This window comes from Aptenodytes patagonicus, chromosome 5, assembly GCF_965638725.1.
Source record: "Aptenodytes patagonicus chromosome 5, bAptPat1.pri.cur, whole genome shotgun sequence".
Taxonomy (NCBI): domain Eukaryota; kingdom Metazoa; phylum Chordata; class Aves; order Sphenisciformes; family Spheniscidae; genus Aptenodytes; species Aptenodytes patagonicus.
Genome location: NC_134953.1, coordinates 48,674,499 through 48,689,855, shown reverse-complemented (window position 1 = coordinate 48,689,855; position 15,357 = coordinate 48,674,499). Strand labels below are relative to the sequence as shown.

General features: G+C 38.9%; 2 protein-coding genes across 7 annotated transcripts in view; both read right to left on the bottom strand.

The window, feature by feature from the left end:
* The window catches only part of RABGAP1L (RAB GTPase activating protein 1 like), a 265,566-nt gene that overhangs the window by 165,328 nt on the left and 84,881 nt on the right, over positions 1-15,357 (bottom strand). The window lies entirely within an intron of this gene.
* Positions 5,659-11,302, bottom strand: GPR52 (G protein-coupled receptor 52). Of its 3 annotated transcripts, XM_076339622.1 has the most exons (3): positions 11,178-11,302; positions 10,359-11,101; positions 5,659-9,479 (listed from the first exon to the last, which is right to left on the bottom strand). In XM_076339622.1, exon 3 carries the CDS (start codon positions 9,285-9,287, stop codon positions 8,202-8,204), a length of 1,086 nt encoding a protein of 361 aa, XP_076195737.1. In that variant the 5' UTR covers positions 9,288-9,479; positions 10,359-11,101; positions 11,178-11,302; the 3' UTR covers positions 5,659-8,201. The 3 variants fall into 3 exon arrangements, with proteins under 3 accessions (XP_076195737.1, XP_076195735.1, XP_076195736.1); XM_076339620.1 differs by having other exon boundaries at positions 10,359-11,302; XM_076339621.1 differs by having other exon boundaries at positions 5,659-9,474; positions 10,359-11,302.

The following is a 15,357-nucleotide window of genomic DNA, read 5'->3' as shown; positions in this document are numbered from 1 at the left end:
CATATGCGGCCATCAGAATCAAAGGAAATGCAATAGAGAGATAAAGTATCTCCATAAATCCCATTCAAAATGCTGATTCACCACCAAAACAGAGTTTCTTTAGTTAGCAACGTTTACAAATAAAATCAGTGGTAAATAATATTTCAGCCCAACAGAAGAGGTTGGAGAACTTGTCATCTGTCGATGAAGCTTGTTGCCAAGACACCTGAAATCTAGTAAACAAGGTACAGCAACAGCTTCTTTTAGATACAATGAAATGCAGCCTAAATAGATGTAAGACTAGATGTAGTTCCCTTCAAGGACACGATCTTTCTAATACTCTTATAAAGGTTTTTACATGAGTCAAGTGAAGAACATATCTACAAAACAGCAAAACTGAATTTAAAATTCAAATTTCAAACTGAACTTTAAAAAACCCAAAAGCCAGAGATCAAGTAAAGCACAGCCAGCAAAGGAAAATAATTAATTGGTTGTGAGTTCCCAAAATAAGAGATCACAGAAAATATGGTCTCAAAAGGCCCGAGTTGAAAAATCAAAAATCTTTAAAATAATTTAATTATGATAGCATGCAGTTATGCTTATATTAATTAGATATCTTGCTTTTCTATATGTCATCTTTATAAGCCAACATGAGATATTGCCTGGACAATATTGAGTAGCCAGTATTACAGAGAAAGTAGTTTTGGATAAAGGTGTTTCATTTATAGCCTGTTTGCTGTTTTGGCTTCAGTAATTTTAGTACACGCTTAGGACTTATCCAACTCAAGCCACAATGTGGTCCCCAAAACCCTTGAAATGAAGAAAAAGCTGCCACTGAAACTTTGCCATTATATGACTCTTTACAACCCTTATGTACGTATAGTTGCATTAAAACCTATTATAAAAATTGTACATGTAAAAATCTACATGATTATAATAAAATTCTCTCATGAAGATCCTGTTCACCTATTGAGGGCATAAAGGAAAAACAGACTAATCTGTTCTTGACCTAATAACAATTCATTACTCGTAGTACGCAAATCTTTCTTTTTTTAATTACAACAAATTTCCTTACCATTAAACACCCTAATAAACAGAGCTCTGCAAAAACCTTGCTGAGGCAGTTTAAGGCATTATTGCCTTCAGCTGTCTATGCCACACCTTCTGTGGAGGATTAACTGCATGTAGTAAAAGTATAAGCAGAGGACACGCACATGCTTCAGCCATGCCAGCGTTCTCTGCCATACAGCCCTACTCGCTGCCGAAAATGGGTTTGTGCTAAGCTACCAGACTGACCTGAAACAGCCAAGGGAAGAGGAGGTGAGCTGAGGTGCAGGCATGTTTCATTCTGCTGCGGGAACCATAACAATTCAAACCACCACGGGTTTAGTCAGTGAACATGAGTCAGAGGTTTAAATGGCACGTCGTACTGAGAGAGACCTACATGAATCTCAGCAGGAAACGGGGGTATACATATTCCAAAGTGACACAAGTGTTTTGTATTTGACAATCCTCATTTAAGTACAGATGTGAACACGGAGATAGAGTAACACAGTGGCATTAAGATGAACTACCGAAATAAGTAAACAAAGGTCACCACTCTCTGTGTTTGGCCCCCAATGCCACAACTTCCCTGAGCTCATCTGATGTAATAATTTCAGGCAACAGATGAGGAGCAGTCCAGCTGAGGAATGGTCAGCTCTTCTGCCTCAATACACAGATCCTGTATTTGTTTCCCCACAATAAAACAGCTAATGAGAACCTGTATGCTGTAATCACTTAATAAACACCAAAAACCTGTGGGTTTGGCAGATGTCTTTCCTAGGTCAGAACAAATTTGCCTGATCATGGAAAATATCATTTGTCTGTTTACAATTATAAATTTACATGTCACAGAAGAACAACTTTTAAATAATACATGAACAAGCATAAATAACACTGGAGAGATCATAAAAGGACTAGAAACCTTCACCAGGTACAGATATTTCATGACTTTCCTACCTGAAGTGTATGAAATTAAAAGTAGTACATGTTCCACAAGTAACGTACTTTATTCCCTCGTGGGGACACTCTATTATACTTTCCCAATCCACTATCCTATTCTTTATTTAAATATCTCATAAAATGGACTTCTTCCATGATGGAAAGCATTTGTGCTTATTCAAGTAACTTATAGAAGGTAAAAAATAACAAGCACTATCTATTTCAGTTAAAGAAAACAAACAAGAAGCAATGCTATCAAGATGCAGAAATGCCCTCACATGATTAACACCGACATCTCTGAGCTTCCCCTTCTCAAAACCTTCGTGTTTTGTCACTTTTTCTAATAATGCCGGTTGTAAAATTTATATTGCAAGCTTTGAGGCAAGGATGAACATCGCATACGAAAAGTAAAACTCACTTTAAAAAGTTTCATCTTGATCCGAATCACCTTCTCTTTGTTCAAACCGAGTCACACAGTGATTAAACGAAAAGCCTTCAGCATTGCTGTCACATTCTTCTCAAGAGGGTTAAGTTTGGCAGTAGTCGGCATAAGACTGATAAAATCCAGAAGATCTCCAGGCATTTTTACTGCCTGAAATTGCTTTCCCTAGCCTCCTGTCAGTGCAGCTGAAAGCACTAAGGTTTCCTTATATTCATCCTACCTTTCACAGTACTTGGACAAAGGAAAAGTCCACAGAAATTATGGATGTAAAAGTGAGGGGATTTTAGTATTTTCTCGAGGCTGTGCTGGGGCACAGAGCCATTAACAGCTTCTTCTCCACTCACATACTGTTCCCTTACACTTACAAGCTCACGGAGCTCAGATCATATTTTCTGGAAGGATTTTCCTAGTATCAGATGGAGAAAGGAGTCATTTTATTTACGATTGACTAGAAAAATCTGTGAGTAGGAAGCTACCCTTAAATATCCTTCTATATTGCTTTCACCCCACTAATCTACAATAATGACAGTCTTCTGTTAACAATTAAAAACGCTCAATGACTGCAGAGATCTAAGTATAAATTTAGTATATACTAAAAAACCCCTAAACATGTCTACGTTAAATAGGAAAAAACCCACAGATTTTACTTGAACTTCATATTTGGTTTAGCAAAAATCATGTAATCTTTGGAAAATGCTATCTTTAAGCAATGTTCCAGGCAATACTGCAAGTGACAGGAAAACACTACCTCAGTGATGCTTCCATTTCTGGAAAGGCCTAAAAATTAATCAGCATCTAGTTAACAAAGTAATGTTTGGTTTTGCCATTCAAATTACATACATAAAATATTTTAATCAAAAAAACCCAACAAAATAAATCTAATTCAGTTCTTTTATGGATGGAGTGGTGCATCATTCTATTAAACAGCCTGAAGAGAGACGGGGGGTGGGGGGGTGAAGTCAAAGGCTTAAACTTATCTTTTTGGTGACAGTGACAATAAAATTGAAGGATCTGAAAATTAGCTGATCCTGGAAGATGGCTGGGAAGGCCACTGCCACCTTCATCGACATTCTTCCCCCATGGCAATGTCGGCCTTGTGAACCTCTGGCACTGCTCCTTGGCAAAGTCAGCTCCAGGACCACCTTGTTGCTAGGCACGCTGCAAGTGAGTTTGAGATCTGTTGAAGGGATATTCTCACCACGAGCAGTGGCTTGGATTTAGAGATACAGATCTTCAGCATTCAAACACTGACATTAACAAACAAACAAAACAAAACCAAAAAAAGCAATATATTTATTTGCTTGGCTACAACTGTAATATGGAAAGATAAAATAGTTTCATGTTGAGAACCAACTGTGAGATGGTGTAAGATCTGATGCATTTCCCATCAACTTGATATCCTGTTGCAACAACTATCTTTTTTTATAGTTAAACTTAATTTTTCATACGCAAGTTAAAATAGCTAATGAAATAACTAATCATTATATTGATATACCTTTCTCAATAGCCAATTTCTAATGTTGACTAATAAGTTATTTTACCCAAAAAAGGGCATCTTATGTTTTGCTGAGTGTGAAAACTAAGTGTGCTTATGGATATTCAGTTGTCAAACACTAATGAATTAAAAATAATTGTAAAAACAATATAAATGCTATTTTTAAAAGGTTTTCATAAACTGTATCTATGAAAGGTGGCTCAATAAAGCAAAACACTCCAAACTTTTCAGCAGAGGAAGCATGAAGATTCTGCACAAAAATAAACCTAGCGTGATACCTCATGTTTTACCAAGTACAATTACAAAATGGATTCTTAAGCAGAAATGGGAAAAAAAAAAATCTTACTATAAGACAATAAGTAAACTTTTAAAAGACAGCATTGTGCTTTTCATTACTACAGTTTTCTTTCCCTTTAAAGAATAGTATTTTAAGGAGAAATTCACTTAGCCATTCCAGAAAATAAGGAAGCACGTAGAATTTGGTGAAGAAAAAAATTACTTTTCTGGTAGCATTTTTGCTGCCATTACACAATTTTTTTTGACTTCTCCTTAGGCTGAAGACATGAGATTCCAAAAATGGTGACACAATTGACCTTGACATAGCCTCTGTTACACTACAAGCTAAGTATTCAAGAGAAATGTAACGGCACAACATAACCTACCTGCACAAAGGAGGGGTTTTTTAATATATATGTGTGTGTGTGTGTGTGTGTATTTCTTTTGCTTACCTATTAGGCGTATCTCTTCACTTTAACCTTTTTATGTGAAATATTTTACATATGTTTTCTTCTCATGGCTACTTCTTTTTGCTGGTTTTTTTTTTTTTTTAAAGGAACCTAAAGTTTTAGCAACTCCTTCAATGTCTCTGTATTTGCAGAGACTTTATTATTACCTGTATTATCAACAATGATTTTATCATGTCAATTTCTTTGCTCAGTGTCTGGTCACCTATTTACTAGGTATTTCATAAATCAAAGATCTTTAGGCACATGAAAGTGGGATATGTACTCTAGATGCCAGCTTTAAAAGTCTCATTCTTTAATCAGATTTTCATACAAGAACATGAGACTTTATATAATGACAGAATGAAAATCAAAAGTGACAGATTGGGTGACTGGAATTTCTACTGGACTTTTTTTATCCATTAAAACATCCGGCCATATAAATTTGGAAGAGAATTTAGCACCAGCTGGAATCCTCAGACAGCATTAGTAAAACAATAACAAACCTCCCTCAAATAAAATTTTAAATCATGAGTTTCTAAAATACTTTCAAAAAATGAAACACACTTACTAAATTTAAAAATTTATATGCCTGACCACCAGGTCAAATCCTGTCATCTTGCAAACAGCAAGAAGAAACACAGTATTTAACTCTGCTGAGGATGTTTAATTTGACAGATTCCAGGAGACTCAGATTTACAGAGAACAGGTTGAAGCACGACTTTACAGCAACTGAAATTCAGGGTCCAAATAAGCAAATTAGCATTCTTGCACCAACAATGTTAAGCCAATGTTTAAGAAACAACCCCCCCAAAAAAGGGCGAAGAACCTAGGAACCTACGATTTGTTTGCAGGGTACTGGATTTCTACTACATTCTCTCCCTCCAAGGACAGCCTGAGGAAAATGGAAATCTTCAGTCCCGCCTGACAACTCCACAAGCTCAACGCGATAGCAGAGAGAAAAGTATTGCTAACTCTGCCCTTTAGAGCAAGAAGCCGGTGGGCTGGTGAGTAAACTTTGTGCTGCAGCCTCTGAAGTGAAGCTCCCTTTCTTGACCTACCGTTTGCAGGCAATAAAGCTTCAAGCTGCTGTACATCAGCTCCGTTTGCTGAGGTTATACAAGCAGGGTTCAACTAAGGCACTACCGATACAATTGAGTTAGCTTGTGTATTTCTACATATTTGTAGTTACAGTACCATGCTAACAATGCATCTACTGCCTCCAGGCTGTATTGCTTGATTTTAATAAAAGGTTAGTTCAACTTCAAGCATTTTCTAGAACTTTCCTTGCATTTCAGGAGGTCCCATAGAAACTTGTTACCAGGAATGCCAACAAAAACCAGAAGCGGTAAGCGGCCAGCTCTGGAGCACAGATATAAAACTACTTTATTGGTATGAAACCAGCCCCGTGAGTTGTGAGAAATGACATATGTCATTGTTCCTTGTCTAAGTCTTGCACACTGAGGACCTACTAAGCAGGAAACAATGACAAAATAACGACAAAACAAAAGGAATCCAAGTCGTGTTTGTAAGAAGAGACGGGATTACACAACCTTATAGAGCAGCAGTCAGTCAACAAGAGCCTTCTGAAATAAACAGCAACTTTTCAAAAGAAGGCAGCAGACACATTCCTGTAGACACGGAGCATTACAAGATACATGCAAAGAATACTACTCATTTTTCCATAGTATCTATCAGGGCTAATTGTCAACAACAGCTCAGCTTAGCTAGAGGAATGTTTCAAGTCATATTTCAATCTGCTTTAAGGATTGTGCGATCCCAGAAACAGGTATATAAGCATTTAAGATGGCAAGTAAGCAGCTTTGAGGTTTGGATTTTAAATCGTTCACTCTTGAGACCTAACCCAAAAGAACTTGCACAGAGCGTGACATCAGGGAACTAAAGCCAAGGCTGGTTTTGATATACATAATACTACTTTATTCCATTGTTTCAACTTTCTTACAGGTTTAAAAAATGTACAGGGGTTCAGAACCACCTCAACAGAACAAAGAATACATAATTAAGGGATATCTAGAGTCAAACCACAAGTGTGCAAGCGTGGTTAGCTTCCATTACAAAAAGTAATAGGCACAATCTTTACATATGCATTTTGGTGAAAGGAGTAATAGTGCAGTGTTAAAAGGCACCAATAATCAATAATTGGGCCTTTTTTAAAAGCCAATAACCATCTAAGAAAATTACATTTGGTTCAAAATAATAATTTAAATATTTTATTGATTGGCATGCATCTGAACCCCTGGCACTTTATTACACAAACCTACTGTGCGCCCTTGCAAAATAAAAAAATTTTCATCAGTGGACCTGAAAATCAGTTCAGTACAAAAGGAAATACTGAAGCTCTCTGACTGCATTTAATACTAAACTGTCTTGTTCTCCTCCTCCAAGAACATCTGTCTAACAAACAGCTATTCGACAACTGCACAGAAGTATTTCTCTTAAAGCAAGTGTAATTTTTTTAATCCTGTAGCATTGACCTATTCCATGTGCTACAAAAAACATTAGGCACAGACCACAATTTACGTTTTCTCTAAAAAAATACAGTATGTGCAAGCTAGGTTCACACAACGGATTGACAGCTACAACAGTAAGCTATTTAGACTTCCCAAAGAAAAGGGTTAGTTGATTTTAATCTTCTAAGCAGTGATGCACACTGCTGTGTGCAATTATCATATTTGCATTAGGATTATCTGTGTAGCCAATAAAGGAAAAGCTTTAGTAAACCCTAAAGGACACTACATCGATACTGTGTGCTAATTTAACAGGATCAAGAGAATGAAAGATTGAAGAAGTCATTGTACATGGGCAGCTGCAGTTACTCAGCCAGCCAGGAAGGGCTATTGCTTTCTGCAGGAAGAATGGTTTGAAACTGTTTACCTCATAGGTGCCCTCAAACTAAACCACTTGGATGCGATGGAATCTGGGGATGCACAGTATGGAAAAAAAAGGGAAATGAGAGGGAGAGCTTCTGTGAAAGTTGTACCAAAATGTGCCATTTTATCCAAAAGCGTCATGCCCAGTGTAGGTTTTATGCATTGAGGATTGTTTGTACAACTGAAAATTGTACAAGATGTGAGCAGAGATAGAACTGATTATTAATCTGCAATATCTACTATAGTCCTCAGGTATATGCTTTACGGATAGCCACTTACTGTGTTGTTGATTGTTTCCTCTTAAATGTATTTAAATTCAGAAGGCTACAGTATATTCTGACACAAAGATTGTAAGACAACTTTTCTACAAGGGGGGAAATATAAGGTAGTAACTAACTTATTTTATGAGGAACGTCCTCTGATGTGGTAGTTATTTCATGCCCTTTGGAAGATTTTTAGTTCTGACTTTCTTCATTGTCTCTGTCAAATTGCTCTCCTCACCATTTCACAAGAGCTGTATTCAAGCTCAATGACCCCACTTACAGCAGCCTTTTCCTTTTCCACAATCACTTTTAAACTCACTCTAACATCATAGCAAGCTATTCAAGTAAACATTTCTCTTCTGGCAAGTTTCCAGATACAGCAAATACTATCAAAACTCCGCGCTTGATTACATGTGCCAGTTTTCTTTAAATGGAGCAGGAATTAGCCCGTTTTCTTGGTTTAGGGTCCCGTACATCCCTGTCTTTTAAACACATACAAGATGAACATATTGTCTCTGACAGTCTCCGCAGTCCCAGCCTGAAAACGCTGTTGGAGAGGCTATATATCACACAGTTGCAGAAACTATTGCTTATAGCAAGCCATGTCGTTAAGAAGGAAAGTGCTGGGTTTTCCAACACCCTAGAGCTCTCCAGCAGAAAGTATATAATATAGGGGAGCCACAGCATGTAGAACACGCTGGTTATCCGAAACAAAACCATGGCATAGCGGCGATCAGGGCTGTGCCCAGTCTCCCCAGCAGCATCCACTTCGTGGCTAGGAAATCGAGCTCTCCGATCATTTATCTCTTTGGTGTGCTGCCGGCAAATTTTAAAGATGTGGAAATACGTGAAACATATGACAAAGGCAGCAGGAGCGTATAGTAAGCACACAATAAAGCCAGTAAAATAGGCATTAGTTAACCAGGAGGTAGCACACCATTCAAAAATATCTCCATGGTAACCAGGTTTTCCCCAACCAAAAAAGGAAGGCAAGAAGATCAGACAGGAGTATATCCAGATCAAAATTATGCAGATTCTCAAGCGACAAGGTGTGACCAGTTGATTATAGGAGAGAGGCTTTGTTATAGCGAGATAGCGATCCACACTGATGCAAGCAAGACATGCCATAGATACGCTTTTGAGCACAGAGATGATATATCCAAAAACTTGACAAGTCAAGGACTCGTGGACACCTGTCGAGTAGTGGAGCAGTGACAAAGTAGGAACCAAGCAGCTAACTCCAACAAAAAGATCAGCATAGGCCATAGTCTGAATAAAATAGCTGGTGGTATAATGATGCAGAAGTGGAGCACAGTGAAAAACAAATATCACAGTTAAGTTACCCGCAATAATTAAAAATGTTAGCAAGACAATAACAACCGTCTCAAGGATACAGATGTCAACTGCATTGTAGTGACCAAATCCAAGAGGGCAGGAGAGATGCTCAGATATGTTCATAACACTACTGCTCATATTCAGAGTCCTCCATTCAATCCATCGGGACTGGTTCATGTTTTGTGATTAGGGAACACTGCAATCTGAGCCTTAGTGAGCAGATGACCTGCTTAACAGCAGCTAAACTCTGCTTCAGCGTCTCACGATCTGTCTTTGTAGACACTGCCAGTGCTTACATTTGAGAGGATTACAGTCTCATAGCTGTTGATGCCTCCTCAGCATCAGTGCATCACCTCTGGCACACCTTAGCTTTAAGGAAAGAAAGACAGACAAGAAAAAAAAAAAAAAAAGCCAGAAAGAGAAAGGCCACTGATCAGCTCCTCCAGTGCTCTTGACCAATCTTTAGCAAACACAAGGCACTTCTAAAACAAACAGGTACTGTGAAATACGGAAATAAAAACTGGCAAGAGAGATACATTCATTTCCCAGGGAAGGGGGGGGGGGGAATCTCTGACTGCTTATTTTCCTGAGAAAGTAATTTGCTTTGGAATATAACGGATGAGGGGGAGGAAGGGAAGGAGGAACCTCAGTACAGCTCAGGTTTCCTGGACCAGCAGTTACTGGAGATAATCTTTTTTAACGTCTCAGTTTAAATCACAGACTAACTGGAGAGTACAGGAAAAAGTTCACCATCTAATGCTGTCTTTTCTGGCTCTGTTCAGGAGATGGTACTCCATCTTATCCATGCTATTCATTGGAAAGGTAAGGAAAACATTTTTGTCAAGGTTAATTCCAATAGACTCACCACTGTTTGGGTATGAATAATGAATTTTATTTGGAGGGAGACAGCTGGGGAACAAGGCAGATTTGTCCTCTGACTCCCAAGAAAGAAAACATACATCTCACATACAATAAGGAAGATCGTGTCTATTCATTTAAAAATGAAAATAATTTAAGAATAGAAATTTGGAGACTTATGTCAATATTCACAATTCCTTCAAACAATTATAGTCCATTACAATTATTAATGCCAGAAGCATAATTCAAGGTCCCCACAGACAAAATAAATCCTCTTGAATTTAACTTCAGCAGTGGTAATTTAAAATAATCATCTTTGGAAACTCTGCCATATCTGCTACAGTGGATCAGTACCCAGGAGTTCATAGGTATATCCATGATATTGCTCACCTCTGTAGCTACACCTGAATCATTTCACAAACCCCCATACAACGAGAACAGAAACTTCCATCTGCATTCTGCTGCGAAGCTAATGAAATGCTGATTTGACTAGAAAAGCTGCCATTGTTTACTAATCCATTATTCTGTTTTTCAGCTTCATCTTCTATGTAGTTTTAGGGTTTCTATATTTATTAGATGATCAGCATAATAAGTAGTTGCTTTAAAAAAAATGTTCTTCTAATTGCAGGCCATTACCTTGTTCATTTTATTCGCAATTATGAAGAAAGCAAACATTAAAAGAAAGCATCTTCTGTGTTCAGTTTTAAGTAAATGCTTGATTAGTTCAGGAAACATTAGGCAGGTAATTAATTGTATACAACCTTGCTTTTTGAAAGGCCGCTAAAATGTTAAAACCATCTTTAATCCTAGAGTTCCTGAGACTAGAAGACTGGCAGTGAGAATTAATGAATCCACATAAAATGATCTCCAAGGTCATTCAGACTATTACGCTGGCATTTGCTTTAAGTCTCTTTAAAAGTACCAGAATCTCTCTGATGATTTTGATAGTCCTTGTTGTGTCTTCAAGAGGAATTTCAGGTACTAGAAAAGAAATATTCTCAATTCTGTTGCAGCAGTTTGAGAGAGAGCATTCTTTTTGGAGTTAATTTCCTGTTGTGCATCGCCACGCTGTACAGAAAGTCCTTCTGATTTTATAACATCCCAGAATATTTCCGGCTATTTGTTCCCCTCGTCTACAAGCAACAGAGCACGTATAAAATTACTACTTTCTCCAAATATCTGTTAAAGCAATATAGCAATCTTTCTCACCTACACGCATCCTTATCAGCCGCTATGGTGAACTGCTTGACAGAGGAGTCCTATTTACAGTGGTGCGGCTAGAGCTTCTGTCGCTATTTCTCTCCTTCCCCCTTGAAATTATTGCTTGCACCTGAGTCCGCTCCTCCTCCTCCTCCTCCCCCCCAGCCGATGCAGACGAGCCCGGCGCTGGAAAGGTGACTGGCCCCCCCGGCGCGCAGCCAATGGCCGCGCCGCGCCGCTGTCACTAGGTAACGGCTGCCGGGCCGGGCCGGGCCGGCGGCGCCCCCCGCAGCGCGGCGGGGGAACGGAACGGAACGGCACCGCACCGGCACCGCCGCGCCCGGCCCGCGGGAGCCGGCCCCGGCCCCGGCCCCGCTCCGAGCGCCCGGCGATGCTCCGGCGGGGAAGGGCTGCGGCACAGCTGTAGTGACGGCCGGCGAGGAGCGGGTACTCACCCCACAAACCCCGTTAAGCTTCGTAGAGCCAGGAGATCCCTGCGGACTGAAAGCAGCTGGGGGGGGGCTGGCTCGGTGGCAGCGTGAAAGTCCTGCGACCTACTCGTTCAGACAGCTGAACTTCAGATCAACGCGGACAAACCGCACTGAATGCTAAAGAATTAAATAATGTTTGAAGTCCACAGGATATACCCCCCCCAAAAAAAAAAAAAAAAAAAAGAAACCAAACCAACACAAACCAAACACTTAAATCAGGTCCACCCAACTGACTACAGTTGTGTAGGTTATTTTAGAAACCGCCATCACTGCCTAACTAAAAATGTTTATTAAGAGTTATGCCCAGATTACTAATTTCATATGCATCTTATTGTACAAAACTAAACATTTACAGACAATGTATATTTGCCGTGGTTTGACACAAATTTTGTCCTGCTTAAAAAGACAAAATTACAGTCCCCTAAAAATTAATTATTTTCATACTTCAGGCAGATTAATTCTAAAACTCATCTGCGACTGGTTTCAATACTGTACCAATTTTTAATTGCTCCAACCGATTGCACACATTGGTTTTAATACAAATACTTGCAAGAAACACATTATTTTTCAAAGCACAGACTTTTTAACCCAATTAACTGATCTCTCCCTTCATGCAAAAGGATGCTGTTATTCCCTGATTAAGGACTCAGAACTTTTGTTTATTTCATGTTTCCTAAAAAATAAAACCAGTAACAGAACTACAATCATCAAACTTATCTTACAGAGACACTCCATACGTCCTTAGACACAGAGAGAAACAGCAAATTTAGATACCAAGATACCAACCATGAAACAGTATTTTGGGCTACAGATCAGCAAAATACATGTGTCAAGAATGGCATCAGAAGCTTGAACAAACTAAGTCATTAGAAACTACAGTGATTTAAATTCTTCTAGTTCCAAGGCAAACTACAGGCAAAATTTTAATAAGCTGCTCCTGGGTTAACATCTTGTATTTCAAGTATAGCCTGGAGCAAATATTCAAGGCTGAATGACAAGTCTGTAGAAATGTGAAGCAGCATAAAATGCAGCAGTGTGAGAGTGGTTTGCAATAACGGCATGTGATAATTCCAAATTCTTGCATCGAAGGGTTTAAGAAAAAATTAAAATCACTCCGATACCTCAGAACTGTAAATGGCTGCGACAACAGATTTAATTACTAAATTTAGTCCCTGAGTACAGCTTTAAGCCATAGCTATCCATACCACGGGTGGAACAATAGGAAGCAGTTTTTATTCCTTCCCTTCCCACTCCTCCTGTGGGGGAGGAGGAGGAGAACAAACAACGGTGTGCACAGGCATGGCAGGAACCACTACTCTCCCTCCCCTCCCTGGGCCAGTTCGTGGCAGGCACCAGAGAAACAAAGGGACAAAACATCTTAAAATGGATGTTTGAAAGTCTCAAAGACATGAGGGCACGTTGGATAAGGAAAGGTAAAGCCTAAAATTAAGCGGACCCCAGAAACTACATGCTCAGTGCCTTCTGCTCAATACAGGTTTGAATATTGGCAACTACTAAAGCTTCCAAATATTATGGCGACCACTGAGTCACCTTGCTCACAGGTCAGATCCAGCTGATGTACAAAACTGCAGTGCTTATTACTATGTGCTCAGAGTACCGAACTCTGATAACAAGCACTCATGTCAGCCAAATATTTCGGGTCTTATACAAGAAATCCAGACACTGCTAAGCAGGTAAGAGGTAACAGAAAAATCAATGGCAACCTCTGCTGGTTGGTTTTCAATGCAGGTAAAATGCTTCCCTTTCATGAATTATAATTAAAGGGACAAAGTGATTCAAAAGTAAGGAAGTTTGATTTCTTTCTTTGTGGAAATAGCAGCAGGCTTCCTTCACTACCAAGAAAAAAAAAAAGTCATGCTGCAAGCTGCCAGTGGCTTTATCACCTCAGCTACTCCCAGAGCCCAACTCCCGGTGGCATTTTCTAAGAAGCAGCAGTGCAAACTACAACAGACTGACTCCACTAACTTGTACTGTATTTTACGTATATTTGGAGGCAAGTGAAAATTAAAGCAGAAATCAGCTAGTCCTGATGAAACTATGCAATTACAGACAGAATTTTACAAGATGTGGCAATATTGGAATGTAATATCAGAGGCAGCACATTAAAAAGCTATATGGAAAAAGTTTTCTATCTGTAGATTAGAGACAGATTAGGGACTCTGGCACAGTTTTAAACAAAATGTGCTTCAGGATTTTTGTTATTTGCATATAAAGAAAAGGAAGTGAGAAAGAGAAAACAGTTATGTTGGAAGAATTTAGTGGCTGTCACCAAGGCAGTATTTTACATGGTGCATAAATTCCACAGCTGGTTATGTCCAGCAGAAGGACTAAGCACTCTTCTTCAAACTGAATAGAAGGAGCAATTCCACACCTCCTTTATGAATTACATCAGCTCGAAACAACAGAAGTTACTATCCAAAACAGAAGACTCACACCATCTGATCCTGCTGAAAACAGAGGAGATGTGGTAGGAGCTCGAGCTTTGTGTATGAAAAGCAAGCCTGTGAAAGCAGTGGTGATACGTGTGACCCTGTAAGGAAGCGAGATAAAGCTGCTCAGACAGAAGAATTCCATACAGAGGTAGATCTAGAAGCTCCAAGCAAGGAAACAATCTATTACTCATTTCTTCTACTCAGAAAGGAATAGGAATATGTATTTTCTAAATCTATTTTTTGTAAGGCAACAGGACTGATAGAAGCAATTCCTGCAATGCACACAGAAGCATCTCAGTCGCACCACTCATTTCTAGTTTGAAGTCTTTCAGGACTCTCTTTGTTAAAATATTGGATGGTCAGCTGGATTCAATGGACAACAATAATTTCTGTAAAATCTTTTAAAAATGTATTGATTAGAGCAGGGAGATGCAGCTGAAAGTGTGGGATGAGGAACATAATAGTTATTTACTTAGATGCAGTCCTGAATGATAATGTTGATACACATACCAGCTCCTTATCTTCTTTTCTTCTGCCCAATTTCTTTTTTCTTTTTAAGTATTTTCTTTTATCCACTTTCTCCTTAGCCTATAGACCAAAGGTGTTTCTTCAGTTTGCTTTATTTTTATCTTAACTACCTCTGGTATTTACTTGTCCACCACATCCCTGGTTTTGTTTTTAATGCCTCCAGAAAAATTCTGTTTTATAAAGTTTGCAGCTTGTAGTGCAGCTTAAAGAGGGAGAGGAGGAAGAAAAATCAGTAGTTGCCTTAAAAATATTGTGTGTGTGTGTACGTGGTTGTTTTTTTTACATCAGACTAGTGTTTGAAGTTGCTCTCTGAAGTCATATTGGTGCTGTATTTAAGGCAGAAATCAGTTTTATTTGTGTTATTTGGAATATAAAGCCTCTTCCCAAAATCCACCCACTACAGCTGTCTATTTGAAAAACTGCCATGAAGAGCTCTAGCTTACACAGAATACGCAGGAATTTTCACCTGAGTACAGGCATATGAGATGAGATCTAAGACGTATACATATATACGTATAAAACCATTGTTTTTTCCTCAAAATAATCTTAGACTTCTTAAACACTTTATGTTGGAAGGCACCTCTGGATATCATCTGGTCCAACACCCTGCTCAAAGCAGGGCCAACTTCAAAGTCAGGTCCAACGCCAGATTTAGGCCAGGTTGCACTGGGTCCTATATCCAACTGAGTTGTGAACATCTCCAAGGATGGAATTTTT

Coding starts and splice junctions, on each gene's coding strand:
- GPR52 (XM_076339620.1), bottom strand. CDS start 9,287: ATGAACCAGTCCCGATGGATTGAATGGAGGACTCTGAATATGAGCAGT.